This window comes from Pieris napi, chromosome 24 (genome assembly GCF_905475465.1).
Source record: "Pieris napi chromosome 24, ilPieNapi1.2, whole genome shotgun sequence".
Taxonomy (NCBI): domain Eukaryota; kingdom Metazoa; phylum Arthropoda; class Insecta; order Lepidoptera; family Pieridae; genus Pieris; species Pieris napi.
This window is the reverse complement of record NC_062257.1, coordinates 2,127,550-2,142,986: the sequence shown is the minus strand read 5'-3', so window position 1 is coordinate 2,142,986 and position 15,437 is coordinate 2,127,550. Positions and strand designations below refer to the sequence as shown.

The 15,437-nt window shown below is 34.0% G+C and overlaps 2 protein-coding genes across 2 annotated transcripts in view; both read left to right on the top strand.

Moving 5' to 3' along the window:
• LOC125061771 (cryptochrome-1-like) overlaps positions 1 to 15,437 on the top strand; it is a 213,317-nt gene that overhangs the window by 130,637 nt on the left and 67,243 nt on the right. The window lies entirely within an intron of this gene.
• Positions 1 to 15,437, top strand: part of LOC125061768 (ATP-binding cassette sub-family C member 4-like) — a 71,272-nt gene that overhangs the window by 48,546 nt on the left and 7,289 nt on the right. Inside the window, exons 11-19 of the mRNA XM_047667365.1 lie at positions 954 to 1,091; positions 1,890 to 1,971; positions 3,174 to 3,306; positions 4,576 to 4,803; positions 5,800 to 5,989; positions 8,342 to 8,478; positions 9,178 to 9,318; positions 9,808 to 9,911; positions 13,889 to 14,178. Of these exons, the coding sequence (XP_047523321.1) occupies positions 954 to 1,091; positions 1,890 to 1,971; positions 3,174 to 3,306; positions 4,576 to 4,803; positions 5,800 to 5,989; positions 8,342 to 8,478; positions 9,178 to 9,318; positions 9,808 to 9,911; positions 13,889 to 14,178 (1,443 nt within the window). The remainder of the gene's footprint in view (positions 1 to 953; positions 1,092 to 1,889; positions 1,972 to 3,173; positions 3,307 to 4,575; positions 4,804 to 5,799; positions 5,990 to 8,341; positions 8,479 to 9,177; positions 9,319 to 9,807; positions 9,912 to 13,888; positions 14,179 to 15,437) is intronic.

Sequence of the window (15,437 nt, the reverse complement as noted above, 5' to 3'; positions counted from 1 at the left end):
CGATGTCTAATTATAACCCATAAACAAAACTGTGCTTAGGTGCTAACTAGGCTTAGGTGTGCAACAGTGTACCAGGATCATAAATCGATACTGAGATAAAGTAAACAGTTACTAAACATAATAAGAATAAATCGTTTATCTGCAATGGAGCAGTGTAGGCGTAGTGGCTTCAGCAATGCGACTCTCATCCCTGAGGTCGTAGGTTCGATCCCCGGCTGTGCACCAATGGACTTTCCTTTATGTGCGCATTTAACATTCGCTCGAACGGTGAAGGAAAACATCGTAAGGAAACCGACATGTCTTAGACAAAAAGTCGACGGCGGAGGACACTGGAGGCTGATCACCTTGCCTATTAAATTTAAAAATGATCATGAAACAGAATCAGAAATCTAAGGCCCAGACCTAACGAGGTTGAAGAGAAAGTGGTACATTCAACCAGCCAAATAGGCATGCAAATATCATATTAATAATGTCATTAATAATAAGAACAGTTATTTATAATTGTTGCCAAAACTTTGGTCAAAAACTCTCCCATTAAAGGCACCATGCCATGCCAAGCATCAGTTATCTATAACTTCTGGTAATGGAAATATATGAAAATTGTTTTTTTTTTTTTAAATACAGCTGTGCTGTGTTATTAGGAGGGTATTAAATTAGTTCTTGCAAAATAAAAAAAAACGCTGTATTCAGAGTTAATTATCTTTAGGCTTAGATATATATTAAGTTATATATATATACATACTATATAAACTCAAACTTAAACTTAAAATATCTTTATTCAAGTGGGTAACCAAGTACACTTTTGAATCGTCAAGTTAAATTAATCGTAAATTTACATTTACTACCAGTTCGCAAGTCAAGGGCGTAGAGCGGGTAAGAAGAACTGGCAAGAAACTTTCCGCCACTCTTTTTAATCGCTTAAGTTATAAAAATTAAGTGAAAATCTCTTTCAGGGGGAGATCGAGACTCTTGGTTCATTTGAAGTTGTGTCTAAGAGTCCGCTATTTGAAGAGTTATTGGAGGAAGAGGAGCCGGCTCAAGATGAGATGAAGAAGACAGGGCTACAAAGACAACGGACAATGTCTATTCAGGTATTATTGTAGAAAGCTTTAATTTAAAAAAATATTTTATAGATGACGTCAGATAATCAATAAAATTAAATATAGTTACCATTTTTCGTTTTCTACATATGTTTTACGTCTGAAGTACCTTATTTATTTCCTATTATTACAGTAACTTAATACTAATACAATAGAAAACTTATTAATATAAAAATGAAAAAAATATAATACAGTGGAATCTCAATAACTCGAATGTCAAGGGAAATGCAAATCGAGTTTTCGACTTAAAAACTTCGATATATGATTTGTTGAAAATTGGCAATATTTTCAATAAAATTGGTAGATTTCTTATTAAACCAATGTTTAATCACTATTACAATTTGCATTACACTGTTACATATTTTTAATGTAAAGAAAAAAAAAAAATTATATTTATTCAATATGATTTAAGTACTGAAATTTTGACAAAAAAATCTACCATCTGCGTGCGCTGCCAAAACCGCTAGAGTTACACATATATAATGTGTGATGGAAATGTTTATATTAAATAGTAAATATCTTAAGTAGCTAATATAAGCTACTCGAAATACTAATCCAGCGCAGACGAAGTCGCAGGCACCAGCTAGTAAATTATTAATATTAAACATAAAAGCTCTTCTAGTTGTGTGTTAAGGTATTAAGGTTTGCATTGCAATACAATAAAAGCTTTTGGTGTTTGCCCATGAGCGGCGGTAACTCGCTTGTCCCATAATGTAACTAACTAAGCCTTTAAGAGCCAAAAACATCTTTGTACTACGAAATCTAATTGTTGGAAACCATCTTTTTCAGTCTCACACCAGTGTCAGTACAGTAGTCGAAGGAGCTCAGGAAAACGATGAACCAGAAGAGACTGCTGAACTAATGGAGAAAGGTATTATTTCTTATTATTTTTACCAAAAGAGGTGAGGAATGTAAAGCAAAATGAAAATGACGTTTAAGATCAAGAGCCCAGGACTGCCAGACCAAAATCAAAATCCAAAATCTACCTGTTATCTACCAAAGTAACCACTATCCAAACTCTATAGTCTCTGGTCGTTCTTACCTGTATAGGGGACACGCACAGAAGAACTTTCAGCTTTTATAAAATGACGAAGGTCTGGCCTAAGCAAAGAGCCCTGGGCTCTTAGGATATTTCGTTTATTATCACAATCGGCTTTCAAATAGCCCATAAGCGATTATCGAAGCTATACAAATGTTGAATTATGATGATGGCTTTATTACCAGTTCTTCTCTTCCGTTCTACGCCCTTGATTTGAGAACTGGCAGTAAATGTTCAATTAGAAGCATTTAATGTATATTTCTTTTTTGACGTTCATAAGTATAGGTACATTGTGTTATGACATGAATAAATGCTTTTTGACTTTTGACTTTTTAAAAATTCAAATGAAACATTCATAATTTCAAAAACCCGCCAAATCGCTTCTCTAGAAATGGCGTCGCCCAAGTCCCGTTGTCAATGTCTCTCTCAGTACGTAAATAAATAATTGCTTTTGACGTGAATTAAGTTCAGTCACGGTTGTTGTATGGAGATACTAAAACACTTTGAAGCTAGGTAACTACTGACTTTATTACGTGTTAATTATCAATCTAAAATTACAAAAATAATATTACGTCATCGTCGATTCGACTAACATGTGACCGGTTTGAGTCACGTGACTCATATACGACGAAAATCGACAGTTTTAACTATGGAGTTAGTGTATAAATGAGTCTTTTGTAAGTATTCAATTTACAATTTGACAGTAGTTAAATGTCGGGTTTTGTATACCATTCGTCTTTTGTTTCTTAATTCCGTTTTTAAAAAAGGAAATGTTCGCGTCGTGTTGTGATTGGTCAGTCTCTAGACCAATCATAATCAAGCTACATATTCTATAGTTTTAAATGGTTTTGTTTCGCTTGACCTGTATGGGTCAAATCTCGTAATTGAAATTGTAAAGCCATGTTAGATATACAACGATATCGAATATAATATTGTCATCAGATCAAAAGGTGCAAGACAAAAATTCACATAATTCCTATTCGACGAAATTATAAGCCAGCTTATTTTATTTATATTTAATTATTTTTCTCCAGGTCGTGTCCCGCCATCCGTATACAGAAAATACTTCCATGCCGGGGGTAGTTGGGGGCTGTTAATCTTCACTGTGATATTCATACTCATAACACAAGTCGTCACCTCAGCTGGTGATCTCTGGCTGACACACTGGTAATATTTAATATTACAGCCTTTCACGAGCTTATCCAATGAATAGCCTTAATACCAGCCCTGCTATTCTGTAACTCACTTTTCGAACTCACACAGCGGTTTTCGCATCGGCGGTCGCTCTCAAATCAGTCGTGAAGCAGTCATTTTATGATTTGGCATTCTGAAAAGGTGGGAGCTTGTAGTTTATTGTTTATCAGAATGCCAAATCATAGAGCGACCGCCGATGCGAAAACCGCTGTGTGAGTTCGAAAAGTGAGTTACAGAATCGCAGGGCTGCAGCTGAGCATCAACGGACGTCGAGGCAGAATTTTCAATGCCATCCGTATCACCTCGACGTCCTCCGTTCCACAACTGAGCGTTTCTTAAGGCAATACTAAACTACTATTGAACCAATTCGACTTTTGGTCCTTCGAGAAAAGAGCGTACCAATTTTTTAAAGGCCGGCAACACACTCGCGAGCCCCAGAGGGAGAGTATCAGTTAACATCAGATGAGCCTCCTGCCCGTTTGCCCCCTGTTGTATAAATAAAAGCTTTCTAACAGTCAAAGTAATCTAGCTGATTTACTAGTAATAATAGATAAATAGTTTTCAGCAGCATTTCCTCGCTGTATTGCGATACTTATTCGTTGAGGAAAGAACCAGCACTGTGGTCATCGATACACCGGGGTTTAAGTGGACAGGCGCTAATAAATAGATAGAAGAATAATTAAATAGATTTAAGTTGGCGCCTGGTACTACCGGTGACCCCAGAGCTGGTGCTTTCCTCAACGAATGAGTATCGCAATACAGCGAGGAAGTGCTGCCAGCGTTAAAGGTACATTGCCACTTTTATTACGCTTTATATTAGCTTCACCTGTATGTATGTAACCGACTCCTTCGGACTCGATTTTGACCCACTTTAAACGGACAGATTTTATTCAAATTTTGCGCACCTGTCAAAGATCGATGACGATGCAATAATCCGAAAATTTAACTAAAAAATCAAAAATAAATAATAGTTTAAAAAAACTAAAAAAAACACGCTTTTAAAGCACATCAAACTAAAAAGCGTGGGGCGCTCTGTGCCATATTTTTCGTCTATCGAGCAACCCACGCTTTTTCACAATAATACCAGTATTTTTTGTTCATTACCATTTTCAGCCTAAATCAGGAATTATTTTTCACTTTTTAGTTTGATGTGCTTTAAAAGCGTGTTTTTTAGTTTTTTTTAAATATTTTTTTTTTATTACTATGGAGATAAAGAAAATTGTAAAAACTGTATGTTTTTAGGATGAATCAAGTGGAAGCCAACCACGCAAAAGACACACTAAGAACCCACTCGAATACCACAAATGCGACTGACATATTGCCGGAAGGAAACCATACAATTATAGGCACTATATTAAAAACTGGTGTCGTCATGCAGGAGATAGCACAAGAGGAACCTTTTGACCATAGTTTTTATATTTATTTGTGGGCAACCGCTATTCTTGGATGCATACTATTCACTACTGGCCGGTAAGCTTTTAAACTTTGGTAATTTTAATCTACTGCATAATCTTAATATATAAAATTCTCGTGTCGCGGTGTTTGTAGTTAAACTCCTCCGACACGGCTTGACCGATTCTTATGAAATTTTGTGTGCATATTGCGTATGTCGGAATCGGACATCTATTTTTCATCCCCCAAAATGTTAAGGGTAGGCCAGGCCACCCCTAATTTTTTTTTTATTTTTAGATTTTTTTTCAGTTTTTATTTTTTTATGATACAGCATTAAAAAATACATACAACCCCTAATATTCACCCCTTCACGATCAACCCCTATTGTTTATTATAAATAATATACATGGCAAAACGACGTTTGCCGGATCAGCTAGTAATTATTATAATTATCGATCCAACGATGCTGTATGAGTTACTGATTGGAAAGTATTTTTTTTTAAATATATTTTTGACATTTATCTTTTTTATATTATAACTATTAATTAAAACTGTGTCTATGTCTCATATGAGAAAATAAAATCGATTCATTCATTCATTATTTAGAGGAAGACAAAATCTAGAAAATTTGCTAGCTATAATAATATTAAATTATTACAAAAACATCGTTTGAAAAGCAATTAATTATAAATTATTAACCACAGACCATCCTCCATAGACTACAACTTGATTACACGCAATAAACAATTCCTCACAGACTACTAAAAAAAATTAAAAGTAAAACAAATGTCTCGCCTTGTTTCGAAGCATTATTTTTTAATGGCATTTAAATATTATCTACATTTAAATGCAAATCAATTGACACTAATTATTTTTTATATAGTCTGTTGTTAACTTGTTATTTTTTATTTGTTTTGCTATATTTTTATTTTGTGTATTGTTAACTGTTTGTGTTGGTCTATTAAATAAAAATAATCTGTGGTTGGCGTTTAATGTAGATAATATATCATTGTGTTATATATTATCTGTGATGGCCTCTAGCTATATAAATAAAATAGTAAACCATTGTTATAGATCTCTGGTATTCCTGTTCGTGTGCATGCGCAGTTCAATCAACTTGCACAATAAGATGTTTAGCAATATTTTGTCTGCTACAATGAGATTTTTTGACACAAATCCTTCTGGTCGCATCCTCAATCGATTCTCTAAAGATATGGGTGTGGTCGACGAAGTTATGCCTAGAATGTTCTTGGACAGTATCCAAGTAAGTACTCTACAATCTAAGACATACTGTTGTTTATAATCTGTATAAATTGTAACATAGCGAGAAAATGTTGCCAGCACTAACGGTGCCACAGACCAAACTTTTTAACTGTAGAGTCTGCGCGGAAATAAATGTTTGGCATACGATATAAGCGAATTAATATACTACTTTTTTATGATGCCAACTTTCAAACGGTAATTTGGCCCAGCAGCGACCTTTTGTCGTTGAGTCATAGTTCACATAATCTATATAATTATACTACTTGTCATAATTCATCTTATAATTTATTTATTCAATAACAGATGGCGTTGTGCATGTGTTAAACGCGATAACAAAATGACGTCCTAGATATATTAGTATTTTAAGATTTCATATTCATATCTATGTTGATCCCATTCCGGACGAGCTACGCTCGCCAACACAGCCCGAGCTGAGCTGTAAAGGCCCTTAAGGCCAACAGTGAGATTCCATTAAAACAATTTAAAAAAAAAGGCCCGCGACCCATCTTAACTGATACGAATGATCCAATCACCGTCTCAAACAGCAAAGACATATCAGACTAAAAAACTGTCTTTTCCGGGGAAGGTACGATCCCGTCTTGAGGTGTGTCGTACTAGGTAAAGGACAGCCCTAGGTCTTAGGAGTACAAGTACTGAAAAAAAACTAGATAGAGAGTTTGCGCTAGATGCGGGAAAAAGCCCATTTCCGGCCCGAGCTGAAACTCGGCCAACAGCGAGGTTCTTTCAGAAAAAAAATGTGTGCGTGTACTAGGTGTACACACGTAAGAAGTGAAACTTCTTTAGGACTTTATTTTTCGAAAAATGATCTACTATATGCAACTTTACAGAAATTGGATTAATAAAGTTAAATTAGATAAAGTTTAACAAAAGGCTTTTATTATCATAGACATGAATACAAATACGATTATTTCATTTTAACTTATTACTGTACTACTATGTAGTACTAAGATTATTACAGAATTTCATTAATTGTAATATAATTATTAGTATTACTATCATTGTTATCGTTATTATATATTGTTGTTACTAATGGCTTCGAATCTCTTCGGATCAACCGTGGTAGGGACAAGAAAAAGATGGCACGTAACCGAAAAATGTGACAAATGTGTGTAAATTTTTTTCCAACGCCGATAAAGAAGTTGGACTTCAAAAAGCAACATGGCGCGTAACCTGCTTCAAAATTTCTCCCATACGTCGATAAAGAAGTTTCACTTCAAAAGTTGGCGCGTAACGGAAAAATGTGACGCGTAACGAAAAAATGTTACACTACATTTTATTTCCAACCCCGATAAAGATGTTTCACTTCAAAAATTAAGTTGAAGTTTTCACTATTGTTCAATGTATGTGTCCCTCTCTTTGATTAATAATAAAGGATAGTGTGTGGTGTGTCATTCCGTATGTTATACTCTGCTTTCAAATTCCGTAGAATTCTGACATTTCATAAATGTTTCTACTAAAAAATTCTCCACTGAAAAAGGGACAAATTTGACCCATTTTAAGGCAATAAAATAAAATGCTACGTATTTTATGTTTTACCTACAAAAAGGTAAATCTAAATATTTACACACTCAAGTAACCTAATACAAAAATAACAAATATTTCAATATCACGAACAATATATCGAATTAACTTTAATTACTTCTTTTATTGTTTAGCTGGCATCACTGCCTAGTAATTCCAGGTTTAGTAAACCTTTAAAAAAAAAATGTTATCTTTACTTGTGCGTTTTTTACTGTTTGTGATGAAAAGAGACGTAATTATGAACCGTCGTAAACCTAGCCGTCGTTGATATTTTGAGTTTGAGTTTGAATAAATAATTCTTCCGTCTAGAGTCTAGACCAGAGTTCCCCAAACTTTTTTGTGTCGTAGACCCCTTGCCATGTTTTTCCGTGTTGGGTAGACCCCCTACTTACCTGATATTGATTTCCTGTAAATTTCTAACTGTAGTGAAGTTTAGTGTTAAAAACTTAAAGTAAAAAGACATGTTAATCCATACATTTATTAATTGAATTTAAATTAAAACTACTCAAAATATATTTTTTTATCTGATATGTAGGTACTTTTATAAATAATGTATATGTTTTGATATTATAATATATGTAGTATGATGTAAGTAAATAGGTACAATCAGTGTACGTGTTAAGATCCACTACATTTTCATTTCATGGACCCCCAAATTTTTTTTCGCTGGCGTTGACCCCTTGCAGGTTGTCATAGACCCCTAGGGGTCGATATAGACCACTTTGGGAATCACTGGTCTAGACTAACATTTAGTCTTTGACGTGACGCGTACCGCTTTAACCGAACCGAAAATTAAATGCATAATTTTCAGGTGTTCATGGTGATGGGTGGTATTATTGTGATGGTGGCGATTGTAAGCCCATACATGCTGTTGACAACTGTCGCCTGCGGCATACTGATGTACCTATGGACTTTGGTTTATCTAGCAACAGCACAGGCTATTAAACGGTAAGAAATTTAGACAGCGCGGTTAAAATATTGCTCGCATTATAATTCTAGTAGCTTCGATCCCCGGCCGTGCACCAATGGACTTTCTTTCTATGTGTGCATTTAACATTCGCTCGAACGGTGAAGGAAAACATCGTGAGGAAACCGACATTAGACTCAAAAAGTCGACATGTGTCAGGCACTGGAGGCTGATCACCTGCTTGCTTATTAGATTTAAAAATGATCATGAAACATATTCAGAAATCTGAGGCCTAAAGAGGTTGTAGCGCCACTGATTTATTTTCATTTATTTATATACTAGCCGTTTCGCGCCCGCTTTGCTGGACGAATTAAAATAAATTTTATGTTTCATTATTTTATTTTTTTTCATATTTTTATTATTCTTCTTTTTAACTTCCCGCTAAGAAAATTGAAATATTTCGAAAATCGAGTTTTTAACAGATGTTGACGTTTTGCGGTTCTAGGAAGCCTCTTTTGTTTTTATTAGCGGGAAAAATTTTCATAAAAGTAAAACAGCAATAAAAAAATGAAGGAACGTTGGAATTAAATAAATAGCCATAAACCATCTAGGATCGAATGGTGGTAGTTTCATGTCGATACGATCAGTGGTTTAGGCGTGATTGAGCCTCAAACGAAGACCATTTTCATTATATATATATTTATTTATTTATATATAACATTAATATATTTAATTTATAGAGTTGAAGGAGTGACCCGCAGTCCAGTTTTCTCTCATGTATCGGCAAGTATGGCTGGTCTTAGCACAGTGAGAGCATGTGAAGCCCAAGATATGCTTCGGATCCAGTTTGACAAGAAACAGGACGTGCATACTGCTTCATGGTAAGATTTTAAAACCTTTGGCTTTTTAGATAATTTTGAATTTGGAACAAAAATTTGAGAAATAGTAGACGCAATTACAGATTTCAAATTTAGAACATTAATTTGAGAAATTTTAAATTTAGAACACTAATTTCTATTTTTTGAGAAAAAGAAGACGTAATTACAGATTTTAAATTTAGAACACTAATTTGAGAAATAGTAGACGTGATTACACATTTCAAATTTAGAACACTACTGTCAGAAATATTAGACGTGAAGAATTTAAATTTAGAACACTAATTTGAGAAATAATTTCAAATTTATATCTCTTAAAGTTTTGCTTTAGTTCGACAAGACTAAGTTTATATAAATAAAGTTCAAGTTCCTAAGTTATTATTATAGCCTAATATGTCAATTTGTATATATTTTGTAGATCTAGTTGTCATATCGTAAAAAAAACAGTTGAGATTCTATACCCCTAATCTAGTTTTAATTTCCATACATTTTCAGGTACTTAACCCTCGTAACCAATACAACGTTCTCAATTTATCTGAGTTTGATATCTGCCCTCTACGTTATCGTCGTTGCATATACATTCCTCTTACTAGACGATGGTAAGTGTTTATTCATAAATTTTGCTTAAGAATAATACCGTCAAAAAAGACCGGCAACGCACTCGCGAGCCCTTTGGCATTGAGAATGTCTATGAGCGACGGCAACATCATATGACCCTCCTGCCCGATTCATCCTGTTCTAAAAAAGGGGTTCTTACACATTGGTATTATATTGATAAGGAATATTTTTCCGAATAAATTGTCAATGACTTCATTAAAAGATATTCAAACATTTAATCATATTAATGATCTAAGCTACCTCATGTCTTTTGTGACTGAAACATGTCAGGAATTAGATCGTGGGCGCCAGATTGATGCTATATATACTGACTTTAGCAATGCCTTTGACAAAGTCAGTCACGCGTTACTGATTCAGAAGCTTCGTGGTTATGGCATGGGAGAGAATTTGCTGAACTGGTTTAAGTCCTATCTTCGTAACAGGCCTCAGTCAGTAGTTGTTGGAGGCGCTGAGTCTACTCCCTATATTGCGCGATCTGGTGTTCCGCAAGGTTCCCATTTGGGACCGTTGCTATTCTTACTATTTGTAAACGACGTTAGGAATCATATAAAGCACTGTAAAGCGTCTCTCTTCGCTGATGATTTAAAAATTTATAAAGTTATTAACACTGTCTGTGATGCTGCTCTAGTTCAAAGTGATCTTAATGGTATACAACATTGGTGCTTTTTAAATGGTATGATCCTCAATATAAATAAGTGCTTTCATATTAAATACACAAGAAAAAAAAAACCACTTGTTACTGTGTATAAGCTTGACAGCGCGCCATTGCAGGAGGTTCAGGAGATTCGTGACTTGGGTGTTATTATTGACAAAAAATTAACGTTTACATCACAAGTCAATAAAGTAGTCACCACATCCACACGAATGCTTGGATTTCTTAAACGGAATGCGGATTGTTTTGGTTGTACGACTAAAACAATTTTGTACAACGCTCTGGTGCGCAGTCATGTAGAATTTGGCAGTATTATATGGAATCCACCATATGCGATCCATTCGCAACGCGTGGAAAGCATCCAAAGATCTTTTACGCGGCACCTAGCTTTCATAAGCAGAGGATTTTCACATAGGCACCCGTACCATCAGCGACTCAAAAAATTTAATATGATATCTCTGTACAATCGAAGAACTTTAGCCGGTGTTACCTTCTTGCATAAATTACTCAATAACTATATACAGAGCAGTGACCTCTTACAGGAAATCAAATTTGTCGTCCCTCACTCATTCCCTAGGTTTAAAATCAATAATATCTTTCAAATTCCTTTTGCCAAAACCAACCTAGGAGTTCAGGCACCTCTCGTTCGAATTCTTCGCGATTTCAACAAATTGAACACAGCGTATCCAGAGCTGGATATATTCGGTAGTGGGCTGATCGGTTTTAGAGAAAGCATTTGCAAGTGCCTTTCTCAAACCTAATTTCGCTGTTTTGATGATGATTTTTCTTTTTTTTCTGCTCTAAGTGCCAACAAATTTCTGTAATTTTTATTTTATTTTATTGTGTGCTTTTACTATCGTATATGTTTTAATTGTAATTTTTATTTCTATTTAATTTTTTTTGTGTGAAACTTATGCTTACATTAATTGTCACACATTTTAGATGCGAGATTTTTTGTAAAATAATTAGTAATTTTAGTACTGTGTGTGATGTTATAAGCTTAAACTAAATAAATAAAAAATAAATAAATAAGCTACCAGACCCCAAATCAAGGTCCGTAAAGAGGGCTCAAAAATTGTGGAAAAAAAGTGTTTTAAGTTTAATATGGCAGATCTGGGAAACACATATGTTTTACTTAAAATGGTTTCCAAAACGCACAATTGTAATAGATAAACAAATTTTTACGATAGATTATATAGACTCACAGATAACGTTTGACAGTTGACAGCACATTTTATATTTATGTTTTATTTAACGTGACGTAATGTCTAAGAAAAGAAATCAATTGTCATCGTGACGTAAGATTATATAGACTCGCAGATAACGTTTGACAGATGACAGCACATTTTATGTTTATGTTTTATTTAACGTGACGTAATGTCTAAGAAAAGAAATCAATTGTCATCGTGACGTATATTTTGCTAATCACGATGGCTTTGATGTCTCGCAGATAACATGTGACAGATGACAGATCTAAAATTAGATGCAAAATTTATCTGCTTGTCACGAATAAACACATTCTTTATTTATGTTTATCTTACGTGACGTAAAGTGATCAATTGTCATCGTGACGGATATTTTACTAATCATCATGGCTTTGATGACTCGCAGATAACATTTGACAGATGACAGTTTTAAAATGAGTCAAAATTTATCTGCTTGTCATGAATAAACACATTCTTTATGTTTATCTAACGTGACGTAATATGTAATAAAACACATCAATTGACATCGTGACGGATGTTTAACTATTCTCTGATTTTTAATTCCGTAGAATTCTGACAGCTATCATGTGACACTGTTCAAACATTTTTTAGTTCAATAAAAATAACTATCTACTATAATAAAAAATAGGGGTTCGTAGTAGAGGGGTGAAAATTAAGGGTTGTATGTATTTTTTTATGGTATTTGAAGGTATATTTTAATTTGAACATTAAACTCTCAAACTCAAACTCAAAATATCTTTATTCAAGTGGGTAACCAAGTACACTTTTGAATCGTCAAGTTAAATTAATCGTAAATTTACATTTACTACCAGTTCGCAAGTCAAGGGCGTAGAGCGGGTAAGAACTGGCAAGAAACTTTTCGCCACTCTTTTTAATCGCCAAGTATTGTCATACAAATTGTTTGAACTGGAGCAATTCAATCCCAAGGATTAGGATCATTTAAGTAGTCCTCAAATTTATAAAAAGCTTTGTTGATTAATTTTCGTTTAACGAGGGCTTTGAATTTATTTAGTGATAATTCTCTAATTTCGCTTGGGAGTTGTTGTAAAAACGAATACAATTTCCATATAAGGAGTGGTTTATCTTTTGGAGCCTGGTTGGTCGTACACTCAAATTAGTTCTATTTCGCGTATTATACTGGTGAAAGTCACCATTTGTTTTAAAATCGTTTATATTTTTTTGGACATACAACAAGGCTTCAAGAATATATTGACCAGATAGTGTCATAATATTTAATTCCTTAAACTTATTCCGTACCGACTCCCTCGGAGAAACACAACATTATTTTACCAATAGAAAGCCACATTATTTGTTTGTGTCATAGACTATATCCGAAGAATAAAATTACTTTTTCGTGGTAGTCCTTTTTTTCTAAACAGGAGTGAAAGCCTTCTCCAAAATCTTCCATCAGTCTCTCATCTTCGCTATTTCCAATCTTCCGCTATCTCGTTTATTTCATCTTCCCAGGTTTCTGGTTCCATTTTCTTTCCACTGAGCCATTTCGGGATGTTTTTGACGCATCTGTCATAGCGAACGCGGGCAATGTGATTTTATTATATTACATACTAGCAGACCGGCCAAGCGTTGCTGTGGCTAAGGTTATTGTTATATCTTCTATCTATCTTCTATATATATATAATGAAAATGGTCTTCGTTTGAGGCTCAATCACGCCTAAACCACTGATCGTATCGACATGAAACTACCATTAACATTCGATGCGAAATTTTTCCTAGATGGTTTATGGCTATTTATTAATTCCAACGTTCCTTCATTTTTTTATTTCTGTTTTACTTTTATGAAAATTTTTCCCGCTAATAAAAACAAAAGAGGCTTCCTAGAACCGCAAAACGTCAACATCTGTTAAAAACTCGATTTTCGAAATATTTCAATTTTCTTAGCGGGAAGTTAAAAAGAAGAATAATAAAAGTATGAAAAAAAATTAAATAATGAAACATAAAATTTATTTTAATTCGTCCAGCAAAGCGGGCGCGAAACGGCTAGTTTATATATATTAAGATTTATATAATGGCTCATTTCCAATATAACTTTATTAGTGTCCTAATTTTCACCCTCTTACAGGTAATACACAGTCAGGAAACGTTGGCTTAGCCCTCAGCCAAGGTTTGATATTGGTCAGCATGATGCAACACGGTATAAAGCAAACCACCGAGGCAATATCGCAAATGATAAGTGTGGAACGTGTCATACAATATACGAAGTTGCCACAAGAGAAATTGGAGGGAAAGACTCCTCCAAGCAACTGGCCTCAAAGAGCCAAGGTTGTGTTTAAGGATCTCTATCTGAGATATGATTCGGAAGCTGAGCCAGTTTTGAAGAATTTGAATATTGTTATCGAAAGTGGATGGAAGGTATGGATCTATATGTTAACGTAAAATTGTAAAAACCGTTAGATTGTAATCTATCTCGCGAGATTATAAACTGTCGAAAGATTGTCAACTCAACATACTGCTTACAATTTAACGTATTATTATTCGGTAGATTGTAATCTATCGAAGTGAAACCGTCAAATTGTGAAACGGCCATTTTCTACTTTTCTATTGGTTATAAGAGATGTGACATTCTCGTTTTCTATTGGTTATAAGTGATGTGACATTCTCGGTAAATTAATCGAATCTATTATTTCCTCATTTGTTAATTTTAAAGTTAAACCTAATTTAACCATTACTTGTCAAATGTACATACATTACATTAACTTCATGTTTCAATTAGTGTAGGGTTCCGAAAATTTTGAAATTGTTCAAAAATAATCTAGGTATTTTTTAAAAGTGAAAATCGATTTTTGTATTCGATTACAATTTTACGTTAACATATATAACAAATTAATCATTTCTATTTTTAAGTATATATTTTGTTAAAATTTTTAAAATTCTCAATTTTGAATCTGTTACGACGTCAATATTTAGGTGGTGTATGTAGTCTGTGTACTGAGAGTCGGTACTGTCACTGATTGGCCTAAAGGTCTAGATACCAGGCCAAAAACTCAAAAAAAAAAAAAAATACTGTCACTGATGTTAGTTACAGAGGCGGGAAATATAAATTAGTCTTTTGAAATAATCCAACTATAATTAGGATTATATAAAATAGCCATGCCAAGTTACTTTTATGTATTCTAAAAGCTACAATGTACAAAATGCACGTAGGTCGGTTTCGGTTTAGATAATATTTATCAGGTATTTGAGTTAAATAGATCTTTTATAGAAGAATGCTAATTTGTATGACGTGACTATGATTTCATACAATTTTGGCGTTAATGAGTCGAAAAGTGATTTTGTCTCAAGCCCCATATTGCGCGAAGCAGACTAGTTGTACACTGTTGAATTTTATTAATATAAACTAAATTTGTAACACAATGTACATTCAATGCTTCTAATTTACATTTACTGCCAGTTCTCAAATCAAGGGCGTAGAACGGAAGAGAAGAACTGGCAATAAACTCTCCGCCACTCTTTTTAATCGCAAAGTTTTTGTTTTACACAATGTTTGTAAGGAGCTGCAACCATTACACCATGTTCCACATGACATCTTAAGTAATCACGTTTGTTTAGGTGTGTTTACGCTATGAAAAGAGATTCATTTTAAATGAGGTTCTTATTAAACAAAGTTATCT